This window comes from Leptonychotes weddellii, chromosome 5 (assembly GCF_054177405.1).
Source record: "Leptonychotes weddellii isolate Sample4059 chromosome 5, ASM5417740v2, whole genome shotgun sequence".
NCBI lineage: Eukaryota > Metazoa > Chordata > Mammalia > Carnivora > Phocidae > Leptonychotes > Leptonychotes weddellii.
The window spans coordinates 95,213,871-95,237,650 of NC_138373.1; the positions used below are offsets into that span (position 1 = coordinate 95,213,871).

Here is a 23,780-nt window from a genome sequence, read left to right on the forward strand (position 1 = left end):
TCAAATGGCCAGTCCCCAGCATTTGAAACTTCCATTACTCTTGCCCAGGGTATTTGCTTCTCCATATTTGCTTGACCACACTTTCACATTATACTGTAGTGTAAACTTTGTGATAAATCATGTGACCATATATGTGTAGGTTGATTAGATTCTTTTTTATTGTGTAGCCTCCATAAAATTTTGGATAAAAATTAAACTTATCAAGGGGTGCCTGGGTGGCTCAGTCGTTAAGCGTCTGCCTTCAGCTCAGGTCATGATCCCAGGGTCCTGGGATCAAGCCCCGCATCAGGCTCCCTGCTCAGCAGGAGGCCTGCTTCTCCCTCTCCCACTCCCCCTGCTTGTGTTCCCTCTCTCAGTGTGTTTCTCTCTGTCAAATAAATAAATAAAATCTTAAAAAAAAATTAAACTTATCAAAGTGATTCTTCTATCCTCAAAGAGGGTAATATTTTCCCACAACAGAGAATGTGAAATCCACTAATGAACACACAGACATGTGATAGACAGATAGATCTTTGCACACACACACACAGGTATCTAGACATCTATCCTCTCTCAATCACAAATTAACTTTTGTTAATTCATTAGGTAAATATTGTTCCCTTGTTGCTCCTCTATTTAGCATGTCTTTGACTTAATGAAATCAACCTTTTGTTTATTTCTTAGTTATTTGTATGTCTTTCCTGTAAGTGCTCTTTGCTCATTTCTTTGTTAGAAATTTAATAATTTTCTTAAAGATATAACCTGCATACTTATTCTTGCTTTATTTTATTGTCAATATCCAGAAGTTTTAAAAGTAATGTAGCCAAACCTACTGAGATTTTTCTCTAGTTTCTTCAGAATGATTTCCAGAAATTTCAATATTTAATTATTTAATACATGTGGGACTTATCCAAGCAAATGGAGATTGGTTAAAACTGAAATGGATTCTGCTCTAAATATGCAAGTAATTTTCCTCACATCATTTACTGAATACACACATACCTTGGAGATATTGCGAGTTTGGTTCCAGACCACTGCAATAAAGTGAATATCACAATAAAGGAAGTCAAATAATTTTTTTTATTTCCCAGCGCATATAAAAGTTATGTCTACAATATACTGTAGTCTATTAAGTGGGCAATAGCATTATGTCTAAAAAATAATGTACATACCTTAATTAAAAAATGTGTTATTGCAAAAAAATGCTAACCGGGGCGCCTGGGTGGCTCAGTTGGTTGGGCGACTGCCTTCGGCTCAGGTCATGATCCTGGAGTCCCGGGATCGAGTCCCGCATCGGGCTCCCTGCTCGGCGGGGAGTCTGCTTCTCCCTCTGCCCCTCCCCCCTCTCATGTGCTCTCTCTCATTCTCTCTCTCTGAAATAAATGAATAAAATCTTTAAAAAAAAAATGCTAACCATCATCTGAGCTTTCAGCAAGTCATAATCACTGATCACAGATCACGATAACAAATATTGTAATAATGAAAAAGTTTGAAATATGGGAGAATTATCAAAATGTGATGCAGAGATATGAAGTGAGCAAATGCTATTGGAAAAATGGCACCAATAGACTTACTCGACACAGGGTTGCCACAGACTTTCAATCAGTAGAAAACACACTATCTGTGAAGCACAATAAAATGACGTATGCCTATACTCTACTTCTTTCCCAATATCTGTGCTGGATACTAGGGTTAGATAATATAGGAAGTCTTGGGTCAGGGTTAACTCTTGTAGTATTTGTGTGGAACCCAATCCTCTATCTAATTAATTCTCTCTCCTTTCAATCTCCACGCCCCGCCCCCCCAAAATCCTCCAGGTTCTATACTGTATCTTGGAGGCTTAGGGAATCTCCACAGCCCAGAGGAATGTTCTGTATGTCTGTGTTCTGTCTTTCTCTCTCAGCTTCTCTTAATGTTTTATGTATGCCTTTTATTTAGCTATACTACCCATAGTAGAAAAATTAACAAAGAGAAATAATTTGTATAATTTTTAGGAGCTCTCTCTGGCTATGAAAAATAGAACTGATAAATAGCTATAGAAATTATTCTCTCATAGCAAATGTTCAGCAGACTTAATAGAAGACAAAGTCAGGTAGAGAGCCTATTTGCTTTTTCTGGTTTTAATTTAAGTATGGATTAAATTAATCAATTTCATACCTAAATGTCTCTGTAGTCATTATATGAATCTACTGTAAGTAGGTATAATTAATGCAGTCATTTTTGGGGAAATATGCTTTGGTGATACGCAGGCATGCAAATTGAATTAGAACTACTACAAAGAGATTAAAAGAGAAGTTGTTAAATGGATATGAATGTAGTGAGGCCTACCTGTGGTTTTTTTCTTTCCTTTTCCCTCCCCTCCCCTCCATTCTCCTGCCCTTCATTTCTTGTCTCCCATTCTGTTTTTTCTTTTCTTTTCCTCTTGTTTTCATAAGAAACAGGGAATTGAATTAATCATAATCCTTGGTTCATGATACATCATCATCAGTCTGTGCAATTCCCTTTGTTTTCTTTTCTCTTCCTCCTCCGTGTTTTTGTTGTTTTTATTTCACTCCCCACTGCCATTTCTTTCCTTCCATAGTCACCTGCTCTAATGCACTTAATATGTGTTTTGGAAATATACATATAGATTTAAGTATGGATATATATCCTTGAAAAATATATGTTATTTTATGAATGTATCTGGTTTTTATTTTAAAAAATGGTATTCTGCTACAGTTATGCTTATGGTTATTTTTTACCTCAATGTGTGGCTTTGGGCCCAGCTGTATGCTATAGGTATATGTAGATCATTGCTTTTGCCTACTGCAGAGCCCACAGGCGATTCCTACCACACTTTTCCCCTCTCTCCTGGAGATGAACACCTAGGTTTCCCATAACTCCCTGGTCCCCAGACAAAGCTGCACCAAACCTCCTAGATCAGCCTATGGAAGAGGCTCCCAGGAGAAGGTTTGCTGGGGCATAAGTGCTGTCAGATTGTTCTCCAGATTTGTAGGCTTGTATTTCTTAGTATTTTGGCAAGACTCACGTTAATTTGAAAATCTGGTTTTGTGCCAACATTTAGGAGCAGGTTAAATTTTATAACAGTGAGAAAAGTCAAAAAGAAAGCTAGTGTTTAAGGCACTTTAATATACAATGTTCTTTTAGACTATTTAACTGAAAAACAGCAGTTTTGAGAATAGTGCATGCAGTATTTAGTTTTATCCATATTTATTGATGTGGGCCAGATTTTAGGAAAAACATTTAAATGAATTTTATTTCATAGCATTTTAACAGGGATTACATATTGTATGATTTATAGAATAACTCAAAATTTTATGATTGTGTTACAGTTTACATTTACAAAGCCCTAAGATAAATTGTTTCCCCAGAGAAAACAAGAGCTGCCATTTATTAAATACCTCCTATGTGTCAGAGAAATAAGCACTATTTTATTATTCTTCAACAATCACTGTGTAGGAGTCATTATTTTGCTCATTTTCCAGGTACAAAAATTAATATTCGGAAAGGTGAAATCATTTCCCACAATATTGCATAGCTGGTATATAAAGGAGCTATAGGATTCAGTTCAGGGACTACATTAACTACAAAGACTTAGTCTTCACCAGGGATTTCCAAAAAAAAAAAAAAAAAGATGGTGTAGTGAATAGCATAAAGATAGTTCGGCTTAGTGGTTAAGAACAGAGTCTCTAAAGCTAAATGTCCAAGTATGAATCCCAGTGTTGCCTCTTAAGAACTCCAAAATCTTGAGCAAGTCACTCAAACTCTCTAGGTCTCAGTTTCCTCGTCTGTAAAACAAAGATGATGACAATAATAATACCTACCTCCTAGAGTTGTTTTGACTTGTAAATGACTAAAATACATTTAAAGCTTAGCACAGCTTCTGGAACATAGTAAGCAGTGAATTAATTACAACCTGATTTTTTTCCAAAGAGGACTGCTTTTGTTCAGACATTTGTTTCTGTTAGAACCCTGCTCACCCAGGAGAAGCTGAGTACATCCTAGCTTCATGTGTGGGTCCTGGTCAGTCTGAGTCAATCAGCATAATGACATGACCTTTGCTGGTGACTGGTTTTGGAATGCTCTAATGTGCAATTATGGACAATGAGACTCAAGATTTTGGGGGTGGTGGGGGTAGGGCTGGAAGATGGATTCTGGAGAAGCTCTTTGCTTGCTTTTCTGGGAAAAACTACCTCCGTGAGCCCTCAACAGAACACTGAAAATTAGTGGCACCCATCCTTCAGCCATGAGGGGAACCAGCCTTAGAAGTCAGCCAGGGTCATAATAGGACACAACCCGAGTCACTGAGGGCATCCTGAAGCCACTGGATGAACCCTAGCCTAACCCAGCTCTAGACCCCAACCTTTTATTTAGACCAGCACGAGTTGAATTTTTGGTAGGGTGGATTGCTGAAATTTGTATTCATGTGTCTGTAAACAGATCATGAATAAATATCATCCCTTTTCCTAGCTCTGAGATTTTAGTGATTAGGGGAATGAACTACTTCATTTTTCCTGAGTTTATTGAGGGAGAATTCAGTTGCCACAGGAAATCAAGTTAAGTTGGAATGACAGATGTTAAGTTTTCCTAGGAAAGTTTGAATTGTTGATAAAGATTCTTGGAAATAGAAGAGGGATTACACAGGAGGGCATTGTGAAAACAGCTGAAAATGGCTTAAAAAGATAAGCAACTGTGATAAAAAAATTTTAAAAAGAAAGAAACTGAGTCAGAAAGGATTGAGGGAAAACAGTTAATCCAATAGGCTTGTAACTTAAATGGTGATTATGGATTAGGCAACATGGAGCTAGGAGGTAGACAAGAAGCACATGAGTGGAATTAATCAACCTCTCTATTACAATCAGAAACTTGGTGTGCAGCTGTGGAATGACTCTGCAAATGAATACTTTAATCATAACCTTAACTATGAACCAAAATTGCACATAATTTAAACTATCATATTTATTTAACATTAAACTTTTGCTGAATACTGCATTGTGAATACAAAGTTGTATAAAAAATTGTTCTTCATAAAAAGTACAATTTTAGCACAGCATATATCAAATAAAGGTAAATGATATCACAAAACTGGTGAACAAGATTTGCAACATAAATGAAAGATTGTTCTTGGGGGTTTCAATAAACCAGATGGAAAACTCCAGAAGGAAGAAAGTGGTTTCCCTAGCTCATGTTCAAACTCGCACTCAATGGTACACTCTTCTCTCTAGGCACCTAACAAGAAATACAGATTTATTTAATGGATGTGGTGAGATATGTACAAAACAAAGACTCATTTCTTCTCTTCTCAAAATAAGAGTGATAATTGATAATTTATGTTTTAAAATCCTCTTGCAAAGAATAACATATGCTCTTCTTTCCTCAACTTTTAAAGATAGATGATCATAAACAAAACTTAACAATGTTATACAGGCAGATAAAAATTAGTATTCTCAGTAGATAAAGGCGCATATATCAATTACAAAAAAAAAACAACCCTCAAATATTATGATAAAAATGTGAAGGGTAAATCCCATGAAGGAATACCTGTGGACAATAATCATTAAAAACATTCAACTCCACTGGTAAACAAAGAAATACAGATTAAAATAACATGATGAGATTTTTTTTTTCTTTTTTTCTTTGGAGGGAGGACATTCAGTGTGGTGGGACATGTATATTCACACACTGCTCTCTATGTATAATTGTTAAAATATTTCCGGAGTGCAATAACGAGGGCAAACACTTATATAATATTAACTGTGCTTCAAGGTTCTATGTCACGTTTATTACACAGTCTCACAACAATCCAATGAGGGAGGAGTAATCATTATTCTCATTTCACAGATGATAAGAAACTGAGGGAAAAGTTAACTAAACTTGTTAAGACTAAGCAGCCATTTGGTGGCAATGTTGGGATTTACTTTACCCTAATAAAGAATAGGATACCCTGAATTTGGGAGCTTAGAATTTAAACTTGCTTCACATATCATGCTGTAGTATATGATCATATCGTAATATAATTATGAATGGTTATTAAGACATTCAAAACATAGATATTTTGACCAATAATTTGGGAGCTTTCACTAAGCAACAAATTGATTTAATGAACTTACCATATTCACAACTTTGTTGAAATCTGAAAGTTTTGGGAAATATCTAGAAGATATTAAAATTACGTAAAATCTTCATTGAAGACCTAAACACAAACTAAGGTTTCAACCAATACATATTTTTATTAAGCCAGGACTCAAGGAATTGAGGCAATTGGTCTATTATACAGAAAACCTCAGCTATTTGGAAAAAAGAAAAGAAAAGAAACCTCTCAGCTATTTGAGATCAGCTATGTAGGACAAAATGATCTAAAAATACAACCCCACTGGCATTACAAAGAATAAGGTCAATATTCTCATTCATACCAATTACTCAAAGACTTCTAATAAATATGGTTCTAGAATTTTCCTCCTTAGAGAAAGGAAAAAGTGGTAGCCTTTAAACACTTGAATTCAAATAGACATATAGCATTCACATATTAGTTTCGATAGTGCATTTTATCCTAAAACAATTCCATAGTAGATGTAGGGGGGAAGTCTTTACAGAGTAGTGTTTAAAAGTGAGGGTTCTTTAATGAGGCAGGTTTTGGTTTAATCCCAGGTTCTGCCACTTTCTATTTGTGTAAACTTGGACAAACTGTGGGGATAATAATACTATCTACCCAAAATGATCATTGGAGAATTGAATGAGATCGTACATGTAAAAAGCATACTGGTGTGTCTGTCACATAGGAAAGAGCTATTACATATTAGCTATTATAGCTGTTCCTGATACCTTCCCTCTTTGTCAGTGACTGTGATCCACAAGGATAGAACACAAAATCAAGCTTAATTAAATGCAGGATTTAATATGCTTTTCTTTACAGAGCATCTCTCACAACAGGCCTCTCTTAAATAGGATAGTAATTTTACCCTAAGTAATGTCTCATGGACTTTAGAAAATCAGTCTGTAGTTGATTTGAGAGTTGCCACAATTTTCAATTTAATATCTCACTTTAACTTGGTTTTCTTCAGAGTCTTCCTTGTGCTTTGTCTGATAATTCATTCCCACAGAGACTGTATAATTACTATAAATCACTTACTGTATTCTTGTACATAATAGTTTTGTTCACATCATTTTATTCCTCTTAAAAATGTCATTTGCTACTGTCATGCTGCCTCTTCTAACTCTTCATTTTGCCAAAAATCATTGAAAAGCAAAATAATAGCAAATAACTCCTAATGGCTTACATGTCAACAAACAGGGATGATTAAGGATTGATACTGCTCTATGTTCTCTGGGTTTAACTGCATATTTTCCAAAGAGTCTAAACCCATAACCAAAGGTGTCTTTCTCTGGCATGTTATCAGTTTATCTTGTAAAAATAGCTGTCTTGTTTCAATAAGCTTTCAAATACGGTTGACCCTTGAATAACATGGGTTTGAACTGCATGGTCCACTTAGATGTGGGTTTTTTACAGGACTATAAATGTATTTTCCCTTCCTTATGATTTTCTTAATAACATTTTCTCTATCTTACTTATTATAAGGATGTCACATATGAAATCTGTGTTAATCAACTGTTTATGATATTGATAAGGCTTCCTGTCAACAGTAGGTGATTAGTGGTTATGTTTTTGAGAGTCAAAAGTTTTATGTGGATTTTCAACTGTGCGGAGGTTGGCACCCCTAACTCCTGCATTGTTCAAGGGTTAACTCAGCATCTCTTACTGTTTTTATCACGTTCAGAATTTTTAAATATTCTCAGGTTGACCCTGTTATTATCTCATGCTTTATGAACACATTTATTTATGCCACCAGTTTCAGTTCTGATCTTGGATTATGACACAAAAATGTATCATGATAACAAAAATGAATGTTAACTTCAATCACACACAGAAAGGTATTCCACAGTCACTATTTTGACCTGAACTAGCTGGATATTTTTGCCTCTTCTACCAGAGGAATCTTATTTCACTATATCTTAAATTTAGGCCACCTTGAAAAAATATATATAATTATAGATTATAATACTAATTCATGACAAATGACCAGGGATTCAGGGAAAAGAATATATAAATGATGAGATTTCAAGTTTTTATAAGAGAAGATTTAAAAATTATTGTCATGTTAAAAGCACCAACTTAAGCTATATGAACATGTATGAAATAAAAATTATATATTCAAAAATTTCTTTGAATTTCTTCAAAATTTCCCTAAATTTCTTCCTGATTTTATGATTCCTAATCAAATGCATGAGACAACATGAAAAAAATTACACATGAGTTGCTGTGAAGTATTATCTGTGCATGGGGTGGGGAAAAAAATGATCTCTTTCTCCTTTTTCCCCTCTCCAATCATCATTTCTGAGTCTTGGAATATAGCATTTCAATATCAGATCTGTTAGCATTTGACTTAACAATCAGTAGCTCTCAGATTCCCTATTCATCTTGGAAGTCGGGATGACTCAGAGCTACGTTGGAACGCTGCCTCCGCTCACTGGAAACACCCGCGGGCATACTGTAGTTTCATTATTGCCGGGAATTGGCCCAAGGAATATGGCAAGTTAGTTTTTTATCTGTTTTCATGAATATATGACAGTGGATTGAAGCAAAAACTAGTTTCTACACTGAAAATACCCCACCAAATACTACTTACAGATATTTTGTTATGCCATGGTCCTTGACCTGGAGATGAGCTAAGGCTATGTATTGTTTTTCCCTTGTCTCTCAGTTGGCAAAGCATACTCTCAGGTCCAGTCTGAATCAAAGGTGACAAGCCTGGGGCTGGCCCCGAACTGCAGGACTGCTAGAAGTTGACCTTGCCCAATAAGAAGGAAGACACTCGCCTGCCTTTCAGCTTTTCCTCATGTTGATAGTCAGCATGCAACTTTCACTAGCCAGAGATTAAAAGAAAATTATCATCAGTGAAAACATAAGGATATGCCCAAGCTCATGACGCAAGGTGCTAATTTGTCTCATTTGCCCAAGACATTTACATGTTACTAGATCTGCTTTGCTGAAATATTGGGGCATATTTTAAACTTATTCCAAGTGCTTTCTTTGCTTACCTAAGCTAATTAGTTCAATCTAATTAGGCTCCATGTTCCTTGCTCACCCAAACTTTTCCAAGATATCACAATTTTCCTAATATATAGAATAACCTTTTATATTCTGGGAAGTGAAATCACACGGTTTGGCTCAAGTGCTGTCACAGATTTATCATGCACAACATTTTCAGATGGAAAGAGTCTAAGAGGTTCACCTGGGCATGTCCATTCCCTTAGTGTTGGATTTCTGTAATATTTTTCTCCTGGTACTTCACTATTTTGGAAGTGCTGAAGCTTGCATTTTCTCATGTAAAAGATTTTCCTAAGCTCCCTTTTGGGCTACTTCATTACTTGGCCTCACTTCACATGCTCTCATTTTTTAAACTTGTTATTCTCTGTGGACAAGGTTTTTGGCATCCATCTTCTCTTTAACAAACAAAATGTTATACATTCTGGAATTATCCATACCATGATCTGCTCATGTTCCTTACTTTTGTGACAAGAGTTGCATGGGTGTACCAAGGACATCGTATGATTATTGTTTTATTTTTTTCTTTTCAAGTAACTGCAAGCCTCATTTTCCTCATACCTCAATAGAATATTTTTTAGATTCCATCTCTTTACTCTCTTTTTAAAGGTTCTCACTGCCATTATGTTTATTGTGAAACAATAAATGTCAAGCCCTAGCTATAAAGTCATAGCTATAAGTCATAGCTTTTCCAATAACTAAAAAAAGATGGAATAGATCCCTCCTGCCTGGAATTATTTGAATAAATTCTATAACATTGTGCTTTACCTGGTCTATGCAATTCATAAGAATATGTTCACACTGTTAATGTTAAATGACTCCTTAATTATTCAGGAATTTATCATTTGTTTATTTACCTGGCAAAAGATAGGCCAAAGGGTAGGAGGAAATTGGCAGCATTGTGGCAAATGTTACTTTATTACATAGCTGCATGTATAAAGCATGAAACACGGCATCTTATTTTTAAACAAATTTAAAAGCATATCAAATATCTGGAAAGGCACTCCAGGATCCTCACTCATTATTGAACTGCTCTAATAAAAACTCATCTTTCAACTAGAAAGAAGTCTCAGAAGGTTTTTAGTAACCTCTATTACTAGCTTTTGTTAATTCTTCAATTAGCACCAAGGATTTAAAGGACAAAATCTGGGGCGCCTGGGTGGCTCAGATGGTTAAGCATCTGTCTTCGGCTCAGGTCATGATCCCAGGGTCCTGGCATCGAGTCCCGCATCAGGCTCCCTGCTAGGTGGGGAGCCTGCTTCTCCCTTTGCCTCTCTCTCTCTCTGACTCTCATGAATACATAAATAAAACTTTTTTAAAAAAAAAAAATGACAAAATCTGGAGCCTTTTTCATGCTTTTTAACTGATACCTTTGGTGCTTTAAAAAAGTACACAGCTTTCTGAAAACAACGCTCAGCTGGCAGTGAGGAATCATCAATGATTAATTTAGGAAGCCCGTCCTAAGCATGTGGAAGTAGCTTCAGAATAATGGCAGTAAGTGGTGTGTATCCAGGTGATAGGGTTGCTTTGCATTCCTAAATTTCTGAAGATGGTGAAGGAAGCTGGGGAAGGAGGGCTTGGAGGGAACCCCTTATTGCATGTTTTCTGGAGGGCCTGGCATGCTACATACTTTAAAGAGTCAAATGGAAGAAGGGGTGCTTTGATCTAAACTGTATATTCACTGTAAATAAGATATTATTTTGCTGCTTTCCTTTATAATCTTTTCCTTTAATTCTCCTTTCCAGGTGCCCAAATGATCACATGCCCATTCCCAGTGGTGAAATACCTGTGCAATTAGAAGATGGATGGCATGGTGATTGAACCTGGAGTCAGACTGCCGAGTAACAGAATCCTGGCGTCCTCACACGGTAGGAGGCCTGGAATGGCGGTTCAAGTTCTAAGAGGGAGGTGTCCTAAGGCGAGCACCTGGTCTTTTCCCCATCTTCCCTGTCAGTCTCCATCCCGCCTCGCTACACTCACCTGATTTCTGGATTGTGATTTGAGAAGCCTGGCTCTGTAGATACCTCATAGTGATTTCCTAAGGTCGCAGCCACTTAGCTGGTGATTTTGTAGTTAGCTGGTTTGAGAGAAAAGAAGTGCGTGTATTTCAAACACATTTATTGAAGATCCCCCGGATGCGGGGCGATGAGAATTCAGCGGAAAACCGACGGATAAAAATCTTGCTCTCCCTGAGTTTACATCCTGGTGGAATTAAAAGTTGTTTTTCAACATCTGCGCTGTGCCCGTTATCAGCTCTGCCTGAAGACTGGGCCATTGTAAGCTGGCCTCGGCTCTCCGCGGACAAAATTTGAAAGAATATAAATTGCAGAGCCGCGAATGAGACGTGGGTGGGGGTGAGTGTTGGGGGGGGGTCACTTGAGGTGGCGTCTATTAGCGTCAACACGGCGGAGTCAGGGGACCCAGCCAGAGCCTGAAAACTTCAAGCCAAACAAACTCTGGGATCGCAACCCTCCACCTTTCTCCTCCCCTCCGACAGCCAGGGCCACTGCCGCAGGAAAGCCGTCCCAGGGGTAGCCCGGGGGAGACTTGGAGAAAGTGGACTCGGATTCGCTCCCCCTTCTCCCTCTCTCGACTATGGGCTTTGCCCTGGAGCGCTTCGCCGAAGCGGTGGACCCGGATTTCAAGTGCAAACTGTGCGGCCAGGTGCTGGAGGAGCCCCTGTGCACGCCGTGCGGGCACGTCTTCTGCGCCAGCTGCCTGCTGCCCTGGGTGGCGCGCCAGCGCCGGTGCCCGCTGCAGTGCCAGCCCCTGGCGCCGGGCAAGCTGTACCGGGTGCTGCCTCTGCGCAGCCTCATCCAGAAGCTGCGCATCCAGTGCGACTACCGCCCTCGCGGCTGCGGCCACTCGGTCCGGCTGCACGAGCTGGCGGCGCACGTCGAGCGCTGCGCCTTCGGCCCTGCCCGCCGCCGGCGGGACTGCGTTTCGGGGCCCGGCGGCCGCGGCGGCGTGGACGTGCCCGCGCGGGGGTGCTGCGGGACGGCGCCGGGCCCCGGCCGGGGCGGGGGCGCGCGCGGGGGCCCGCCGGGCGTCCGCGGCGGGAGCGGGCGGGGTCCCGGGCCGCTAGTCCTCGCCTGGAGTCGGCGCGAGAAGGCGCTGCTAGCGCAGCTCTGGGCGCTGCAGGGCGAGGTGCACCTCACGGCCCGCCGGTACCAAGAGAAGTTCGCCCAGTACATGGCTCACGTCCGCAACTTCGCCAGAGACCTGGGCGGCGGCCGCGGCCCGGTAAGCGCAGAGGGACCGGGCACCTGGGGAACGATTGGGGTGGAAAGAGGACCGCTTCTTTCTGGTACTTCGGGATTCCTTTAGAGGTGACCACCTTCCTTACCGTGAGGTGGGAGGCATCCACCCTCCCTGACCATAGGACGTACACTATTAGTACCTTTCGGATGGATTAGTATTGCCTTTGAGAAGGATTTGCCCCTTTCCACTTATATTGATTGGAACGAATTAAACAAATCCAATTCCAACTTTTCGATGGAGAAAGAAGAATTAGGAAAACTCATTTTCCAACCCCGACCCTTGTTCCCCATCTTTCACTCTCCTGAGCTACCCTCTCTGCCATTGTTTTTGTTTGTTTGTTTTGTACCTTTGGCCTGTGCCTAAAGCCAATCAGAAAAGGAAAGCCAGGAAGTGAGGACTTCCCCGACCTTGCCTCCCCTCTGCTGCTGCCCCAGCATCCCTGCAGCCTTGTCAGTCACACACCTTTTCCTCTGAATGACTTAGTTTTCCTGCCAAACTACCCATATCGGCCACCTTGTACTCAGTGCGGGGACTATCAGGGATGTGAGAAACCAGGAAAACCTTGCGTTGAGAGATTAACAGATGGGATTTCTTAGACCTGCAGAGTTTTCATTACCCTGACCTTCCCTAAAGAATCCTTCGCTGCCTTGGGATTTCATCGTAAGTGGAGTGTGTGTGTGTGTGTGTGTGTGTGTGTGTGTGTGTGTGTGTGTTTGGGGGGGGGCGGTGGTGGCTTGGGGAACCAAATCTAAGAGCAGCGACATCCATCTGCGGTCAGACTCGCCCTGTGAGCCCCTGGGCAGCGGCTGTTTCCCTTCTTTGTAGAAGCTTCTGGCCCCGAACTGTGCTGGTGGACTGCCCGCTTTCAGACTGAATAAACAAGCTCTTTGCAGCACCCCGTGTGAAGAGGCTTGTTTATAAAGCTGTTACTTCTCTTCTGGAGGACTTCTGCACGGTGTTTGACATTGTTGGTCGCTGCCATGGTGAGCAGGGATTTAGCAGAACTTGCACTCCATTCAAGGAGCTGTTTTCATTCTTCAGCGTCCTGGGGAGGAGCAACACAGGATGATTCCCCTTTGGGACTGCTTTGCACTGCCTCCAACCCAGGCATTGAGTTTAGAAACTTCTGTCCTTGAACCTAAAAAAAGACAACCGAAGTGTGAGGGGCTAAGGGAGGCACAATGCTTATTAAAAGACTGGGTGCTATCCCTGATTCTCTCTCTATCCTATTTAGAGCCAGGTAAATTTACAAAATGGGAAGACCCAGAGAGAAGCGCAGAAATGTGCTCCGTATTACCAGGTCATGTTTCAAGGTTGTAGGGAAGCCATGGTTGATGGAAAGGAGCAGTAACTGGAATTGTGTAACAGAGAAGTCCATGCAACAAGTCAAGCTATGATTCTGAGAAGTGAGGAAAAACTGCCTGTGTTTTGCAGACTGTCAGAAGGCTTCTCTATGCTCAGAAATGTTTTCCCACTACCAGTAGGGGCTGCTGCGTGCACTGCTTGGAAAAGCTCCTGGGAAGAGGTGGTGATGGTGTTAACAGTGGTGATGGTACTTATGGAATTTTACCATGAATTGCCAGATGTAATTTCCTAGGGCAGTTAATAATACCCATAGCCATGAATAAACCTTACCTAGTCTGGCACTATTTCATTTTGTATTTAAATTGGTCTTTATTAATAAACAGGTTGTAAATATAATTCCTGGTTGTTTTACTATTATCTGGCTGCCAGGAGAAGAAATACACACTATTTTACTTAACACAAGTCCTCTCTTTTTAAAATTCTGTGGGAATTATGCAAAACCAAATAAAAATACTATTGAAAATTAGGATTACTGTAACTTAGATCCTGCATTACAGTAACAATCCAAATATTACTGTTGAAAGAATTTTATCAATAGCTCACTATTACTTCAATCCCTCAAGACTTTCCAAAGTGAAATTTTTATATAAAAAAATTCTGAGATTCTTTAGTTTGCTCTACTGTAAAAAAAAAAAAAAAAAAAAAAAAAAAGATACCTGTAGAGTTACCAGAAATCTGTTTTAAATTACAATAAATCTGGAATTAGATGCTGTATTAGGATAAAAGATAGATTGATGTGTGAAAATATAAAACCCTTTAGACATTTTTGAAAATAATCTTTCTTACAAGCACTTTTTTAAAATATGTATTTTCAAAGTAAATTTAAGGAGAAATTAACCTTCTTCCAAATTCAACCATCCTTAGTTTTAAGGTTTTCTTCTTTTCAAATGTTAATTTAGTGACAGTTTTTTTAAAAAAAGGTTTGTGGTCGCATTTCTTTCTTTTTCTTTTCCTTTTCTTTCCTTTTTTCTTTTCTTTTTTTTTTCCTTTCCTTACCTAGTTATTTTATCCCTTTTCTTCTAGGATGGAGAACATAAGCCACTCACCATCGTGTTAGAAAGAGAAAATGACACGTTGGGATTCAATATTATAGGAGGTCGACCAAATCAGGTAACCTACCTTGTGCATGCATAAATCTCTTTGCTTATAAAATAATAGAAGACAGCTTTCATTTGTGGATTTTGAATAAGGAAAACAAGTGGTTTAATCTTTAAAATCATGCTTATGATCAAATACCAGATTCCTTAATGCAAATATTCCAGGACATAACTACATTTTTTTTGAGAAAACAAAATAAAAAACCCAACAACTAACAGACTTGTTCCTCTTTGCTACTTAGAAAAAAAGGAGAGTATGTTTAATATTTTATTTACGTTGGATAACCCCATTGGTAAACTTCTTTTTTTTCCCCCCACTGGTAAACTTCTTAAACCTATTTCACAATAATGTGTATAGGCAATTTCTACTTGATAATATTAGGTAACTGGATTGCCTGATTATACCTTCTACTTATTAAGTCAACTTGTCAGTTTTCAGAGGCTAACACAGACCAAGCAGTTTATAATGCATGTTGATTGATGGAATGAACAGTTAAAATAAGTTAAAATAAGGGATCATTGTTTTCACAGTTATATAAGAAATGCCGTGTTAAAGAAAGACAGTTGATTTGAAATATTGTTGGCTCCCAAATCAAATTTTTTATTTAATTGAATGAATAATATTTTCTACATTGATGCCAATTGTTTTCAAAATACAAAGTTATAAACTTAAACCAGATACTGTAGTCGCAAAGTTCTTTTATATCCTTCGAATACTACTACATCAACTTAATTTTCACCATAACTAGAAAGTGTGGTAAAGTTTAAAGAAAAAAGCATGTTCTTTAATTTTCTTAATAAACTGCCATGAAATTCTTGCATCCTGCATTGCAGATGTTGCCCAAGGAAACTGTCTTAGAGTTGTTGACCATATGCTATGTTTAGGTCAGGATGGCAATGACATATTTCCCCCTTACTGTTTAGTATTTTGAAAACCTAGCAACTAATGACTGCTGTGCTTCTGTTTCTAGAACAGTCCCCATTTAATATGAAGAGATAGAAGTCTTTTCATCATATCTTTTTTGTTTTCTTTTCCCCTAAAGAATATTTTTATAAAATGCCACTTGGGTGTTTGACATTTAGATGACACTGGACATTTTTAAGAGGCTCTTCAAACTCATGTTAAGAAAGGCTAATTAAGGAGAAATAATTTTATTTAAACTGCCATGAAGGAAAATGATATTTAAAATTATTATTATAATATGCTGGGCACTTTACCTAGATAAGTTTTGCAACATGTTTTCCCCATGACTGCTAAAGTGTCCTATTTATATTATATCGGTTATATGGTTGAGGTTTAACTAATCATTAGGCTCATTGCACCTGGAAATGTGTAACAATTAGCCTTGAAAGGGTTCTCTTGCAGTTAGAGTTGATCTTTTGGGATTTTACACTTGAGCAACCTCCTAGTCTCTCCTGTGAATACAGTCAGAGCTATATTTCCAAATCTGTCACATCATGAGGCTAAATTATATTTTCAAAACTCTGGCCACATCTCAAACCAAATATATAGTGAGGCTGGATATGCTTGTTGTTTTCTTGTAGCCCTTTTTAATTGCTACATCTCTTGAGAAGTAAGATGTTTTATAAATAATACTTTGAAGCCAGTCTATCACCTTGTACATACCCTTTCCTCATAGCCTTTTATGTATGCTCAAAAACGTGAAGTAAATGGATAATCTTGTCAGAGATGTTGGACTCATTCATTAAAGCTGCCATCTTGATTAATGACTATTTGGTATTAGGTAAGTTAAAATTCAGTGCCAAATCCCCAGCTAAGAGAGAGAGTTGCATGTTTAGGGAAGATTGGCAATGTTATATTTACTAAATTGTCTTTTAACCAAATAAAATATTGATTACATCTTTCTTACTGCTAGTGGTTATATTTTTTATAGAATAATAAGGAAGAGAAATCAGCGGAAGGAATTTATGTTTCAAAAATTTTGGAAAATGGACCTGCCGACAGAGCAGATGGCCTGGAGATTCATGACAAAATCATTGAGGTAAGACAATAATAAAACACCAATATGAGCCATGGAAGAAATATTTGGACATTTAAAATTTCCAAACTTATTGTTTTACTTTGGTGTGGTACTTACTAAGTATGTGTTTAACTAGAATATGTATCTATCTAGAGTATATATCTAATCTATATCAATTATTAGATCTCGAGATAAAAGAATACATCACCTGAAGTTTCCAAATGTGTTAATGAGTATCTGTTTTAATAAATTACTCTCCCCATAAACTATGAAGATAATTGTGTGATTATTAAGGGATTAATTTTGTATTACATTTCAAAAGATGATAAATCGCTCCTAAAGAACATTTTTGATGAGAAAATATTACTGTCTTTGAACTTGTGATTAGTATGTTACATGGAGAGTTTGGAATTATTTATACAGGTACTGTATAAATTTTACCATTTCTTAGTTTAATATGGTTATCATGTTCATGTATTTTTCCATGGGAAAAAAAAAGCAGATTTTTTTTTTTCCTGTTGGTGGGAACTCTTCATTTTCTCTATTGTGCATTGTAGCTATATTGTTGTCTGGGGGTTGACAAAGTAAATATATGTAAGTTAATGAAATTTGGGCTGTGATAATGGAATTTTAGGTCACTGCCATTTACCACCAATGTGCTTTTGAAATTTTAACTGGTTGAGATAGTATTATTTGGTGTTACTGAAAATGATTAGATTACTTTTATCAGTGGAATTGTTTCCAATGTATTAGTAAAGGCATAAATAGGAGTTTGGAAGGTTTATTGGACTCCACTCTTTTGAAAATATTCTGTTTATCCTAGATTATATAATCACTAGTGCTGTCTTTCTGGTATCTATATAAAATCACTAAATGGAGATTGTTTTTCCTATTAAACTTTGAGTGAAGTTTTAGATATTCATTCATCTTCTGTGCATTAAAAAAAGTTGGATTTTGAATAATTGGACCTTGGATAAGAATAAAAGATGCAGAAGAGCCAATAGTGTTTGTGTTTCAGAAAAAAAACCCATAACATCTAGAAATTAGCTGACTACGGACTTTGGGGAAGGGAAAGAAGATGCCCTTTGGCTGAAAAACTGGGTTTTATCTGAAGAGGTCTCTTGGATTTTTTTCTCCTTCCCATTGTGTAGCCAAGAAAGTACAGACCTGCTTTCACTGATGCTATCCAGTTTATCTTGACAGTTTGCCCAGTGGAAATATTTACATGCTGCAGTTTGTATAGTTAGAAATTTTCTATTTCTACTTGTGTTTGTGCAATATGATTTAAAGGGCAACATAATTTAAACAACAAAAAATTATCCTCATTACTTTCTGCCTTATCTCTAAAGCATTTGATCTTTCCAGTTAAATGGAAAATGAATGCCTACATTTGATACTCTTAGAAAAGCAAATGGAACTGAATACATATATTCAGTTAGCACACACATATATACACATAGAAACGTGTAATCGGGATTTAAAAAACAATTTGTTCTAGCTGTGTAACAATGTTATGTATGCTTCATTAATGTTGCATTAAAAAGGAGGAAGGAGAATTTGTTTTTTATATTGTGATATAGCACTTTTGTTAAAAATGCATTTTTTAATGTGAAGAGATAATTTGATAAAAACTGTGGTTGATAAATCAAGTGCATCTAGACATCTAGCTAATACTGTTACTAATTATGTCAAAATAACCTTATTTAAATCACAGAGAGCGAATGTAAAACCATGTAAAACTAAATTATAATTTCTAACTAGCAGCAGTATTATTATTTCACCTTGACATGCATATATTATCAGTTAATGATGAGCTTGAAATTTGCCTCAATGATAGAAATTTATCAGTGTATCTTTTATGCCAGGGTACATTGTAATAGGCATATTTTTGTTATACTTCTCTAATGGATTCATGTGAACACATTTGCAGTTGAAAATGAGTTAGATGATATACATGTTTTTGGAATGTTATCTGTTAAATAGCATGAGATATTTAAAAAGGAATATTATTAGAAATCTCTCATATTCAGTTGTTCAGTAATGCCATCAGCTTTTAAAGTGAATAGATATTTGCGTGATCTTATATATATATATATATATATATATAAATACACATACAAGGTTGCTTGTTCTTGTGCATACACATGTGTAAAAGATGCTATGTGTAGCAATTAATTTAGAAATATTTGATTCCTGTCAATTATTTTAGTTTATCTGTCATTATGATATCAGTCAACTTTACACAATTTTTAGTAGTAGGCAGCTAATATGAAATATATTATTAATTTAAAATGTGCAGAGACAAAATAGGTTCTAAAATAGAGTAATTTATTTTCCATTTTTTTTTGCTTGGTAATTTGTTTATTGAACTAATTTGATGCGATGGTTTTTTCAAGTTTTGAATTTGAAATGGCTATGCTGGTTTTTACCTGGTGCAACAAATAAATTTGTTAGCAGTATAAAGTACACAGTAGTTCATATATTATGAAACTATCCATATGAGCTAATTGCCACAGTCTGACACATTACTAAATACTTCAAGTTCTGTGATCTGTGACTGGAATAAACAGAAACTGTTAGTTCTTTTTTTTTTTTCACTTATAGTCAAGATATACTAAAAATATTTTGTCCAGTTAATCGCTTAAAGCATACATTACAATAGGTTTATGAATTGTTCTTATAAAATAACAAAATTTTCTCAAATCATTCATTTGGAGGAGAAGGTAGATATGTTAAAGGTCTGGTTCTATTAATAATTAAAGAGATTTTATGAATTCTAATAAAAAATTAGATTTATTTGCCAAAGTTTAACAAAAGCCAACAACTCTAAACGTATTATTTTTAAAATAGTCTGCATTCCACTGAAGCTGATCAAATTCAAGAATCCTAAAAGAAAAAAATCATAGCTGTGTAAATCCATGTGGTAGTTTTCACATAATACAAAGAAAATTCATTTTTGGAGTCAGTCTGCTTGAGCGAAATTACGTTTAGTGGTTTCTAGACGTTTACACATCCATATTTGTTAAAATATTTTTGGTGTACATTCAGAAAAGAAATCCGTTGTGTTACTGGAGTTACAGTATTAGGTGTCAGGGTATCACTGGAGACCAAAAAGGCAGAAGACATTGTTAAAGGCATTTTGAAACATGACAAAAGTTAACGTAGACCAGGAATTCACCAGAGTATACATCCAAATAAAAGCATCTTTTGCGTGCTGTTTTACACCCTTTCAAGACTCAAAGGAACCACAGAAGGGTCCTGACACCATCAGAGGCTTGGGCATAGTTCTGTAAGAGCATTACTGTGAGTATCATCATGTTAGGATGCCTGTGAGGTATGTGGGAGTTGAGAATCAAAGCTCACTGCTGCTGTCAGCAGTTATTCCTCTGTTATTATTCCTGTGATGCTGATCGCAGACAGTACAACCTTAATCCCAGAGTGGGAAGGTGAATAGAAGGGTGGAGAGTCATTCATGGCTCTTTGTTCCCACTTTCTTCTCCCTACCCTTCCTCCCAGCTCCTAGCCAGTGCTGGGTGACGGGAAAGTCCACCCTTCTCCTAGCTTCTGGAGACCAGGGAGTAGGGGTAGAGGGCTGTGAAGTCTATGGGAAGAACAGTTTGGAGCAGAAAGCAGAGTTTTCTGTAGTGTATATATGAAAGTCTCTTCCATTTATTTAGCTTGAAATTCATAATGACATGCAGCATATAAGGCATTTTCATTTACTTTAGAAACAGTTCCCACATCGAACAATGTCAATGTAGCACTTTCTGCAAAGTGCTGAGTGTAGTACTAGCGGAAGGAACTTTACAAACACAGTGTCTCAACAAGAACTTAACTATTCCCACCAGCCAGCCCCATGATCTTTTAGTTCTCTAATGGTGTATCTTTTGCATTCGTCATCATTGTGCTGCTAAAGTAAAAATCTTTGATGGTTATCATGTTTATTTGCCAAAGTCTTTGCACAGTTCATTTCTGGTGTTAACACAGGAAATGTAAGTGCAGATCAGAGCTAAACATTTAGGAATGCTGTTGAATTGGATCTACAGTGTGCTACCCCTGGGTGTGCTTGATAGCACAGTGTGCCTTACCACCTCATAAAGCAGCCGGGCTAATTTGTGTATGCTTAGGAAGCATTTACAAGTTTTGCTGGCCACTTGTAAATCCGGTAGGCAATTAGGTTTTTGATAAATTGCTGTATAATTTGAAGACGTCACTGAACTCTTCAATAACATATTATTATCATCCCACATTTTTAAAGTGTGTTTTTTTTTTAAAGATTTTATTTATTTATTTGAGAGAGAGAGAATGAGAGATAGAGAGCACAAGAGGGAAGAGGGTCAGAGGAAGAAGCAGACTCCCTGCTGAGCAGGGAGCCCGATGCGGGACTCGATCCCGGGACTCCAGGATCATGACCTGAGCCGAAGGCAGTCGCCCAACCAACTGAGCCACCCAGGCGCCCATTTAAAGTGTTTTTTAACTGTCCAGATAACATTGATTGATTGTCTGAAAGAATTAGGAAAGAACTGAAAGCAATCATGTTAGTGCAAGTAAAGAATTGTAATTGTAATGTAATCATGTTAGTGCAAGTAAAGCATTTGTAATCAGGATTAAATGCTACTTAAATTGACTGCAGTTTTAACATGACATAGTCATCATTATATAATTGTATATTTTAATGTATCTTGGCAAGTATGGTGATGCAGTGGGAAGAGCATGAATCCTGGAATCAAGGAAATCTGGCTGGCATTCCTGTCCTGCCTCTTTAAACATATGTGACCTTGAGCAAGCCAGTTGTACCTCAGTTTCTATGCCATTCATGTTCACTGTGTATGCAAAGTGCCTGACACAAGACAGGTTCTTAGAACCCACTATTATGAGCCTGATGTATCTCTCAGCTTATACAAGTCGTTTGTTCTCCAGAACACAGAGACAATGGGGGAAGGGCTGTTTTCCTTTCTTGGAGAATCTAGGTCACTCTCCCCAAATTTTAGTCATTCCCATTTCTATAGATACCAGCATTTAGATGAGTAAATGTAGGAAGTTTGAATTCATATATTTTCACATATTCATAAGGACACTCAGATGCAAGAAGGGCTGTTGGGAATACTTTGTAACTATGCACTTATGACTTAATCATTCAACAAATATTTATTAATTGCCTATATGTGCCAGGCAGCATCTCTGTATTATGGAAATAAAGAGCAATAAGAACCATTCTCTGCCCGCAAGTAGCTTGTGGTGTACAGGTCCCATTTTCTGCCTGTATAAGGCAAAGCAGGCTTTCATGGGAAGTTGTTCCTTCAGTTGTTACAAACTTAAATGGACATCACCAGCATATCTTAGTGGAATGATACTGTAGGTTTATCCTAGTTTTCCTGTTCTCCCAGGAGTAGTTCAATTCTTTTCTAGAAATCATGATGTTGGGTTAGTAAAGGAATAGAATCTGAATGTAAGTCAGCATTGTGGTTTCAGGAAGGGGCATGGGCTTTGACCTGGGGTCTTGGCCTTGAATTGATACTGGGTTATCTCGCAAATATTTTTCAAACTTTCTTATTTTCTGTTTCTTTCCTGTAACTATGAGAGTAAAAATAGCTAGTCCCTCAGATCTTCAATCTAGATGATCAGAGCGTTTTGCCATTCTACTGAATTTCCATTATTAATAAATATAGTTTTATTTTAACTTGTAAGAAAAGGATGGAAAGGTCTTTATACCATCAAGCTTTAATGTGTTAGGCACTATCTTATCTATTTTAAATTTATAAGGTATGAACTTGAGTTTGATTTTTTTTTTTTGGGGGGGGGAAGTGCTAAGCTTCTGAGTAAGGAAACAGGACTACCACACATGACGGCAGTTTGCACACTGCATGTGGGATCCATGTCAGAAAGTCTGGCCGTGGTCCCCATTCTCCTCATCAGTCTGTACTACAGAAAACCTCATCAGAGAACCTATAACATTTTTTTGTTAAGGTAAATCACGTACATACAATGTTGTATTAGTTTCGGGTGTACAACATAATGACTCAATATTTGTGTATATTGCAAAATGATCACCACAATAAATCTAGTTGACATCATCACCATACATAGCTACAGAATTTTTTTCTCTTATGATGAGAACTTTTGAGATCTGGTCTCTTAGCAGCTTTCAAATATGCAATACAGTATTATTAACTATAGTTACCATGCAGTTCATTACATCCCTATGACTTATTTAATTTATAACTAGAAGTTTGTACCATTTGACTCCCTTCAACCATTCTGCCCATTGTCTGGCCACCACCAATCTGTTCTCTGTATCTATGAGCTTGTTTGTTTTTGAGAATTATATAGTATATGTCTTGCTCTGTGTCACTCATTTCATTTAGCACAATGCTCTCAGGGTCCATCCATGTTGTTGCAAATGGCAAGATTTCTTTTTTTTTCATGGCTGAATAATATTCCACTGTGTGTGTGTATGCATTATATACATGAGTATTACAATTTCTTTATCCATTCATCCATTGATGGAGACTTAGGTTGTTTTCATATCTTGGCTATTGTAAATAATGTTGCAACGAAGATGGGGGTGCACATATGTTTTGAGTTAGTATTTTTGTTTTCTTCAGATAAATACCCAGAAATGGAATTGCTGTATCATATAGTAGTTCTGTTTTTAATTTTTTGAGGAACCTCCATATCGTTTTCCGTAGTAGCTGTAGCACCAATTTACATTCCCATCAGCAGTGCACAAGGGTTCCCCTTTCTCCACAATCTCAGCAGCATGTGTTATCTCTTATCTTTTTGATAATAGCCATTCTAACGGATGTAAGATGAGATCTCATTGTAGTTTGGATTTGCATTTCCCTGGTGATTAGTGAGCATCTTTTCATGTACCTATTGGTCATTTGTCTTCTTTGGAAAATCCAAAAGGCGTATTCTGATCTCCTGCCCATTTTTAACCCAATTGTTTATTCGTTGTTGTTGTTGTTATTGAATTGTATGTGTTCTTTATAT

The 23,780-nt window shown here is 37.4% G+C and overlaps 1 protein-coding gene across 2 annotated transcripts in view; it reads left to right on the plus strand.

Annotated features, from left to right (window-relative positions):
• The first annotated feature begins 11,558 nt into the window (after window positions 1-11,558).
• Window positions 11,559-23,780, plus strand: part of PDZRN4 (PDZ domain containing ring finger 4) — a 345,692-nt gene continuing 333,470 nt past the window's right edge. The window contains exons 1-3 of one of the 2 annotated variants that reach the window (XM_081821493.1): window positions 11,559-12,325; window positions 14,732-14,818; window positions 16,701-16,808. In XM_081821493.1, the coding sequence (XP_081677619.1) occupies window positions 11,678-12,325; window positions 14,732-14,818; window positions 16,701-16,808 (843 nt within the window). In that variant the 5' untranslated portion in view covers window positions 11,559-11,677. Of the gene's footprint in view, window positions 12,326-13,159; window positions 13,327-14,731; window positions 14,819-16,700; window positions 16,809-23,780 lie in introns of those variants that run through there. The other variant, XM_081821494.1, reaches the window with a different exon arrangement.